At 44.2% G+C, this 9,849-nt stretch overlaps 1 protein-coding gene across 1 annotated transcript; it reads left to right on the top strand.

Moving 5' to 3' along the window:
- Positions 1–5,531: 5,531 nt before the first annotated feature.
- Positions 5,532–9,315, top strand: LOC126517643 (uncharacterized). Its single transcript, XM_050167442.3, has one exon. The coding sequence runs from the start codon at positions 5,562–5,564 to the stop codon at positions 6,312–6,314; it is 753 nt and encodes a 250-aa protein (XP_050023399.1). The 5' UTR covers positions 5,532–5,561; the 3' UTR covers positions 6,315–9,315.
- Positions 9,316–9,849: the final 534 nt, after the last annotated feature.

The following is a 9,849-nucleotide window of genomic DNA, read 5'->3' as shown; positions in this document are numbered from 1 at the left end:
TTAGGGCTACTACAACTCAAGAAATCTGCAGAACATAAATATCTTGCAAAAAAAGTTCCTACGTCTAATTGAATATATGCCTGAAATACTTGTTATGAAAATTTCCCTTTTATACACTTTAATTTTTTGTAAAATATAGTAATAATAATTGCAACAATGTACAGTTATAAGCGTATAAACAAGAACTAGAAACTCGGTCGAGTTTTCTTAAGCAACATTCCAAGTTAGAAAACAATAACACGATATATGCAACACAAGCAGGAATGTTGGAAAGTACTAACAGTAAGAAAACACATGGACAACAGACGCTTCTAAATAACCTACCAAAATTACTAAATAGACTAAACAGTGAAGGGATTCAACTGGAGAACACTACCTCTAAAGCTCTTCGCAGCTGCTTCAAATTAAAACTAGACAAAGTACCTTCACCTTTTCTTCTTGGATATTATAGCAAAAGAAGTTTTATGATCTCGTGCACTTTTTGGACACGAGCAGTATATGTTCGCGTTGTTCCTTCTTGATCTGCATCTAGCAGAAAAATATTTTCATAACAATGTACAGGTTGGGCTTTTTCTTCTTCTACATCAACGAGAAGATTGTATTTGTCTCTGTAGAATTATATGCTTACATATTTAGGTATTCCTGTGAGACTGTGCAAGTTTGCGTTTTTGTGCACAGCTTTCTTTTGTTATTTACGTCATTTTTACTACAGTTTTTCAAATTTTAAAGGCTGAATATGTTTGTTATTGCTGTAATCGCCAACACATGGGCCTGTGGCTTTGTCAGGCTGTGGAAATGACAGCTTTTTCCGCACTCCACTTCGCATCATTAAATTTTCCTGGTGCGAAAAATAAACAGTATTTTCATTGTCATATTCTATATTTGGCAGCAGGGGTTGCGTCAGCCAGGGAGCATTTAATTTCGTCCTGATACTTCGTACAGCTTGCGATACACGCCTGCTGTTATTGACGGTCTGGTGGACTACAGTAGCATCTACTGGAGTGAGGCCATTTGCTGGTTCACGCCACAACTCACGCCAACTGTTATCTACACTCTTCTGAAGTCAAGCGACCTCTACCGAATTGCTTATTAAAGGGGTGTCCGTTCGCCAGCCAGTCACTTGGCAGCAACGGTTGCGGCACCAATCAAGCAGCTAATTTCGTCCCTATACTTCGTACAGCTTGCGATTCACGCCTGCTGTTATTGACGGTCTGGTGGACTCAAGTGGCATCTACTGGAGTGACGCCATTTGCCTGTTATCCTCACAAATCGCGCCCGCTGGGATGTACATACTTGTGAAGGAAAGTGACCTCTGCCGGAGTCACCACGTCTATAGGATTGCCGACTAAAGCTGGTGTCCGTTCCCCAGCCAGTCACTTGGAAGCAAGGGTTGCGGCAGCGATCAAGAAGCTAATTTTTATTAAAGCAATTTGTCCTTATAAGTTTGTTCCTAAGCTAATTTTGTTCTTATATTTCGTCCAGGTTGTAATTCACTCCTGCTGTAAGCGACAATATGGTGGACTCAAGTGGCATCTACTAGAGACAAGCCATTTGCCAGCTGACGTCACAAATCGCGGCCGCTGTAAATTTACATTCTTGGGAAGTAAAGCGAGCTTTGCCGGAGTCACCTCATCTATCGGATTGCCGACTAAAGGAGGTGTTCGTTCGCCAGCAAGTCGCTTGTCACCAAGGGTTGCGACAGCGATCAAGCAGCTAATTTCGTCCTTACACTTCGTCTAGGTTGAAATTCATGCCTACTGTTGGCGGCGATCTGGTGGACTCAAGTAGATTCTACTCAAGAGACGTCATCTGCCGGTTCACGTCACAAATCGCGCTCGCTGTGATATACACTCTTGTGTTATAAAGCGACCTCTGCCGTAGACACCTCATCTGTCGGATTGCCTACTAAAGGAGGTGTCCGTTCGCCAGCCAGTCACTTGGCAGCACGGGTTCCGACAGTGATCGAGCAGGTAATTTCGTCCTCATAGTTCGTACAGGTTCCGATTCACGCCTGCTGTTATTGACGGTTTCGAGGACTCAAGTGGCATCTACTGGAGTGATGCCACTTGCCGACTCACGTCACAAATCACGCCCGCTGTGATTTTAAAATGTTGTGAATAAAAGCGACCTCTGCCGGAGACACCTCATCTGTCGGATAACCTACTAAAGGAGGTGTCCCTTCGCCAGCCAGTCAATTTACAGCAAGGGTTCCGGCAATGATCAAGCAGCTACTGGAGCTGCCTGATCAGCAGGACTCAATAAGCATCTACTGGAGTGACGCCATTTGCCGGTTCTGTTAACAAATCGCGGCCGTTGTGATTTACATGGATGGATGGATGGATGGATAGATGTTATGAGCGTCCCCTTTTGAACGGGGCGGTGGGTTGCGCCGCCAAGCTCTTGCTATTATACTGCCTAATGTCCTACCCACGCTAAACCATAAAGAAGAGAAAAAAACACTATTAACTACCCCACCCAAATTTTCTGATCACCTATTTCGAACTGTGCTTTTGTACGTCTCCGTTTTTTGTCGTTTCCCTACTTTTCTTCCACCAATCCTCTAATCGCCTCTTACTAATGCCTAATGCGGGCATGTTTACTTTTCCACTGCTCTCACTGAACCCAAGTGCTTCAAGGAGGCCACTGGCACCTAAATCGACCGCTGGGTAGACGTCTTCACATTCTAATAAAACATGCTCCACAGTCTCCCTAGCTTTACAGCAGCAAGCACATGCTTCTTCTTCCTTCTTATATCTCGCTTTATAGGTACGTGTTCTGAGGCATCCCGATCTCGCTTCGAAAAGTAATGAGCTTCCCTTTGAGTTATCAGGAATTGTTTCTTTGCTGATTTCGTTTTTTCCTTTTAAGAAGTTACTCATGGCAGGTTTCCTTTCCATTGCCGCCACCCATAAGATTATTTCAGCCTCTCTGACTTTCCGCTTGACCTTCTTTGTTTCTGTGTTGCCCACCCCACAGGCCGCATACTTGCTGGTAAGCTTCCTAGTTCTTTTCCTCCCCTGTGAATCAATGTTTTTCCTGTACAGATACCTGAACACTATTCCAGCACATTTACTTTCTTCCATATTCCTCAGCCGTTCTTCAAACTCAATTTTACTGCGAGCTTCCCTCACTTTAAATATAGCCCAACCCATATCACCCTGCACACTCTTGTGTAGTAAAGCGACCTGTGTCGGAGTCTCATCTAACGCATTGCCAACTAAAAGAGCTGTCCGTTCGCCAGCCAGTCACTTGGCGGCACGTCTTCCGACAGTGATCAAGCAGGTAATTTTGTCCTCATACTTCCTACAGGTTCCAAATCAAGCCTGCTGTTATTGACGGTTTCAGTGACTCAATAGGCATCTACTGGAGTGACGTCATGTGCCGGTTCACGTAATAAATCGCGCCCGCTGGGATTTACACTCTTGTGAATTAAAGCGTCCTCTGACGGAGACACGTCATCTGTCGGATTGCCTACTAAAGGAGGTGTCCGTTCGCCAGCCACTCACTTGGCAACAAGGGTTGCGGCAGCGATCAAACCGCTAGTCTAGTCCCTCTACTTCGTCCAGGTTGTAATTCACGCCGGCTGTTATCGACAATCTGGTTGACTCAAGCGGCACCTATTGAAGTGGTGTATCTGCCGCTGTGATTTACACTCTTGTGGAGTAAAGCGACGTCTGCCTGAGTCACTTCATCTATCGGATTTCCCACTAAGCGAGGTGTCCGTTCGCCAGCCACTCACTTGGCTGCAAAGGCTGCACCAGCGATAAAACAGGTAATTTAGTCCTTATACTTCGTCGAGTTTGTAATTCACGCCTGCTGTTGTGGAGACTCTGATGGACTCAAGCGGCACCTACTGAAGAGGTGTATGCCGCTGTGATTTACGCACTTGTGGAGCAAAGCGACCTCTGCCGGTGTCACCTCACCTATCGGGTTGCCTACTAAAGGAGGTGTCCGTTCGCCAGTCAGTCACTTGGCAGCAAGGGTTGCGGAAGCGATAAAGCAGTTAACTTCGTCCTCATACTTCGTCTAAGTTGTAATTCACGCCGGCTATTATCGACAATTTGGTGGACTCAAGCGGCACCTACTGGAGTTATGTATCTGCCGCTGTGATTTACACTCTTGTGCAGAAAAGCGAGATCTGCCTGAGTCACCTCATCCATCGGATTGCCTACTAAGCGAGGAGTCGTTTCGCCCACCAGACACTTGGCAGCAAGGGTTGCGGCAGCGATTAAATAGCTGATTTCGTCCTTATTATACGGTACAGCTGTCGATTCACGCCTGCTGTTATTGACGGTCTGGGGGGCTCAAGTGGATTCTACTGGAGTTGCGCCATTTTCCGATTCATGTCACAAATCGCGCCCACTCTGATTTACGCTCTTCTGAAGTGAGCCGACTTCTGCTGGGTGCACCTCAATTAGTCAGATTGCCTACTAAAGGAGGTGCCTGTTTGCCAGGCAGTCATCTGGCCGCAAGGGTTGCGACAGTGATCAGCAGGTAATTTCGTCCTTATACTTCGTACAGGTTCCGATTCACGCCTGCTGGTATTGACGGTCTGGTGGACTCAAGTGGCATCTATTGGAGTGGCGTCATTTCCCGGTTCTCGTCACAAATCGCACCCACTATGATTTACACCCTTGTTATATAAAGAGACCACTGCCGGAGTCACCTCATCTATCGGATTGCCTACTAAAGGAGGTGTCCTTTCGCCAGCCAGTCACTTGGCAGCAAGGGTTGCGGCAGCAAGGGTTGCGGCAGCGATAAAGCAGCTGATTTCGTCCTTATACTTCGTCCAGTTTGTATTCCACGCCTGCTGGTATCGACGATCAGGTGGACTCAAGTGGCATCTACTGGAGTGACGTTATCGGCTGGTTCACGTCACGAATCGCGCCCGCTGTGACAAACACTCTTGTGATATAAAGCAACCACTGCCGTAGACACCTCATCTATCGGATTGCCTACTAAAGGAGGTGTCCGTTCGTCAGCCAGTTATTGGCATCAAGGGTTCCGACATGTGATCAAGCAGGCAATTTCGTCCTCATAATTCGTACAGGTTCCGATTCACGCCTGCTGTTATTTACGGTTTCGGGAACTCAAGTGGCATCTACTGGAGTGATGCCACTTGCCGACTCACGTCACAAATCACGCCCGCTGTGATATTAAAATGTTGTGAATAAAAGCGACCTCTGCCGGAGACACCTCATCTGTCGGATAACCTACTAAAGGAGGTGTCCGTTCGCCAGCCAGTCAATTCACAGCAAGGGTACCAGCAATGATCAAGCAGCTAATTTCGTCTTTAAACTTCGTACAGCTTGCAATTCACGCCTGCTGTTATTGACGGTCTGGTGGACTCAAGTGGCATCTACTGGAGTGACGTCATTTGCCGTTTCACGTCACAAATCACGCCCGCTATGATTTACACTCTTGTGAAGAAAGCCGACTTCGGCTGGTTGTACCGCCTTAGCGGTGATGTTGAATTAAATCCCGGTCCCACGAGAAAGACTAATCGTAACACCGGTAATTCAGACGAAACTTCGTGTTCATCTGCTGAACCTGATAATGACATGAACAATATTTCCGGAATGCTGACAGAACTATTGGCTGGGCAAAAAACGATTGCTCGTGACATCGCTGACATCAAGGTTTTTCAGCAAGCTGTTAACAAGCGTTTTGACGCTCTGGAATCCCGTGTGGCCGCTCTCGAAAAAACTAGCGCTGATCCTAGAGTCTCACTTGACCATTCCGGTTCTGACGTACGCTCTTTATCTCGGGCCGTTTCGGAACTAATTAAAAAGAATGATGACCTTGAAAATCGCTCGAGACGCAACAATATAATTTTGCATGGACTAGGTGAACACAATGCCGAAAACACAGATACCCTTTTGTCTAATGTACACAAAGTTTTCACAGAGAAACTTCAAATTGAATGCCCGCCCATCGAACGTTGTCACAGAATTGGCACCAAACGTGAAGGTAGATCGCGCCCAGTTATATTACGAGTACTAGACTTTCGGAACAAAGTAGAAATAATGAAAATTGTCTCAAAGCTGAAAGGAACAAAATTTTACATAACTGAAGATTACTCTGCTAATGTACGTGCCATTCGCAAAAAGCTATGGGCAGCAACCTCTTCTTTTCGTGACCATGGCTCTATGGTGAGGTTGCGTTATGACCATGTCTTTATAAATGGTGTCCGCTACAGGTGGAATGATGCAGCTAATGCCCTAGTTGACGATTCAGGTCTCGCTGTAAACACAGTAGTGAATAATTCCAGCCCTTCTGACAACACTCTCCCGGCCACGTCATCTTCACCTTGACAAATTCGCGACTCTTACAAGCTTACTTTCTTGAATTTTAATGCAAGAAGTCTGGTAAATAAGTTCCCGCTGTTTCTTTCCTTGGTAGCCTCCTATTCCCCTCATTTCATTGGTGTCACCGAAACATGGCTTCACGATCACATATATGACTCTGAAATCACTCCACCCGGCTATGTAGCTGTCCGATCAGACCGCAAAACTGGCAGGGGAGGCGGTGTCGCCCTGTTTTTTAAATCGGACTTAAAGTTTTCAGTTATCTGTCCTCCAGCAGATCTTGAGTCTGTTTGGTGTAAATTATACCTAGGCAAAAAAACAATCATAGTCTCTGTTTTCTACCATCCACCTGCCTCCTCACCTGATAACATTTTTCTTCTAGCTGATTACATCAACACGCACAGTTTTCATGCATCTAGCTTAATTCTAATGGGAGACTTTAACACACCAGATATTCATTGGCCCTCACTATCGCATCACAGTCGTTTAGGTAGCGAACTAATTAACTTTTCTTTATCTTTTGGGCTTACACAAGTAGTCAATGGCGCAACAAGACAAAACACACTTCTTGACCTAGTGTTCATTAGTTCAGACCTTGTTGATAAGCTGTCTGAGTGTGAAATTACTGACGGAATTTCAGATCACAGGGCAGTGTTTATATCGCTAAACTGCACAGTTTGTAAACCGCGGGCCGAAATTCAAACTTTTTTCGACTTTAATCGCTCTGACGACACGTCTATTCTTGATGTCTTATCAGAACGTTTTGAATCGTTTTGCACACTTAGTAAAGATTGTGACGTGAATACATTAGTTCGCCAATTTGAAAACATTATAAAGCTGTGTATTCGACGCTTTGTTCCGTTAAAAAGTAAGAAAAAAAATCGTGCCCTTCCTTGGATGACTAGAGAAATCTTGCAGTTATCACGCCGCGTTAGAAGACTGAGACGCTCAAAACGCAGTAATGACCCTGATGCAATTGCTAGATTCACCTCTGCCAAAGAGGAACTGAATTTGAAAATGAATACGGCCAAAGATTTTTTCTTTCATACCGAGCTGCCAGGATTACTAAGAAATAATCCTCGGAAGTTCTGGCGTTCTGTCATGCCTACTACTGAATCTTCATCTTCATTTACCATCAATGATGAAACTATAAATGATCCTGCACGCATCTCCAATGCATTCAATGAATATTTCCATTCGGTGTACGCAAACTATTCCCATGTCTGCCCTGCTTTCGATAATGATTCAGATCTTTCTATTTCCAACATTTCCGTTGATGTTAATGGCGTTCTTAATTTGATATTAAATTTAGACACAAAAAAGTCTAGTGGCCCCGACGGCATTCCTAATTCCTTTTTACTTCGCTATTCACAATGGACATCACGCTATCTTGAAATTATATTCAATAAGTCTCTAGATACAGGAATCGTTCCTTCATCATGGAAACTTGCAAGAGTAATACCCTTGTATAAAACCGGCAGGAAGACAGACATAATGAATTACAGACCAATTTCTTTAACTTCCCAATCGTGCAAAATACTGGAACATATTATTTACAAACACATAATAGATTTTCTGGAGTCCAACACCATTCTAACTAATGTCCAGCACGGCTTTAGACGTGGTTTCAGTACTATCACGCAGTTAACCGACTTCACCCATGACATCGCTTACCAGTTGGATCTAGGTAATCAGATTGATGCTATCTTCATTGATTTTTCTAAAGCATTCGATTCATTACTTCATTCTCACCTCTTGCAAAAATTAAATGCAATACTAAAAAATTCCCATCTGGTCAATTGGATCGCTAGTTTTCTTTCTAACCGGTCCCAATACGTCGACTTTAGTTATGCAAGGTCATCCATACTTGAAGTAGGCTCCGGGGTTCCTCAAGGATCCGTCCTTGGTCCTTTATTGTTTTTAATTTATGTCAATGACCTCCCAAAGCATGTTTCCTCTAATATTCGTCTTTATGCTGACGATTGCGTCTTATACGACGTGATTGATTCCCCGAATAGTTTTCAGCGATTAAATGATTCCTTTGTCTCTTTCAGTGCTTGGTGTGAAAAATGGAAAATGAACATTAATTTTAAAAAAACGGTTGTTTTGTCCTTCACGAAAAGAGCAGCACCTGTAATTGCGACATATTCCTTGAATGGATCACCTTTAACCAGAGTTCGACAATACAAATACCTTGGCGTAACATTTACTCACAATCTCTCATGGACTACACACATTGACCAAACATGTTCAAAGGCCCTAAAACAGCTTGGATACCTGCGTCGTACTATGCAAAAGGCTCCGAAGGCAACTAAACTTTTAATGTATAAAACTCTTGTTCGCCCCATTATCGATTATGCCGCTACAGTCTGGTCCCCACATAACCAAAACAACATAATCAAACTAGAAGCAGTTCAGAAAAAAGCCGTCCGTTTCATTTTACATCGGTATGACCGCTATTTTTCACCCTCGTCTGCCCTCCCTACGCTGAATCTAACATTACTTTCAGTACGTCGTGATGTGGAATCATTAAAATTCTTGCACAACATACTTAACAAGTCATACCACACTTCAAGCACAGCTTGCATATCTTTCACCAAGCCTTCTTGCACGCGTAATTTCCACGAGCTTAATCTTAACCCTCTCTATGCCCGTACAAATACCTTCAAGTACAGCTTCTTTCCCCGCACAATAGAAGTATGGAATTCCTTGCCTGGCTGCCTTCGTTCACTCCCGATAAACGAATTCGAAAGTGCTGTCTATGAAAACCAGTATATGTAACTACTTAAATCAGGTTTAGTTTATACTTTATGTGTGCGTATTGCTGTGTCTTTGCTTTTTATGAATCGATGAAAACAATTTGTAAGATTTTGTAAACGATTGTAACGATGTTGTAAGAGTCATTGTTGATTTCACTTTATTTTTGTTCAACACTGTTTTTACCCACTCCTGCAATAGCCCTCCTATGGGGCTGCAGTATGTACAAATAAATAAATAAATAAATAAAAAATAAAAAATCTATCAGATTACCTGCAAAAGGAGGTGTCCGTTCGCTAGCCAGTCACTTGACAGCCAGGGTTGCGGCAACGATCCGGCAGCTAATTTTGTCCTTATACTTCGTCCAGGTTGTAATTCACTCCTGCTGTTATCGACGATGGGGTGGACTCAAGTGGCTACTACTGGATTGACGACATTTGCCGTTTCACGTCACAAATCACGCCCGCTATGATTTACACTCTTGTGAAGAAAACCGACTTTGGCTGGGTGTACCTCATGTATCAGATTACCTACCAGAGGAGGTGTCCGTTCGCCAAGTATTCATTAGGCAGCAAGCGTTGCGGCAGTGATCACGCAGGTAATTTCGTACCTATACTTCGTACAGCGTGCGATTCACGCCTGCTGTTATTGACGGTCTTGGGGACTCATGTGGCATCTACTGCAGTGATGCCGTTCGCCGGCTCACGTAACAAATCGCGCCCGCTGTGATATAAAATCTTGTGAAGTAAAGCTGCTTCTGCCGGAGTCACCTCATCTATCGTAT

This window comes from Dermacentor andersoni, chromosome 11 (genome assembly GCF_023375885.2).
Source record: "Dermacentor andersoni chromosome 11, qqDerAnde1_hic_scaffold, whole genome shotgun sequence".
Classification (NCBI taxonomy): domain Eukaryota; kingdom Metazoa; phylum Arthropoda; class Arachnida; order Ixodida; family Ixodidae; genus Dermacentor; species Dermacentor andersoni.
This window is presented reverse-complemented; position numbering and strand designations above follow the sequence as displayed.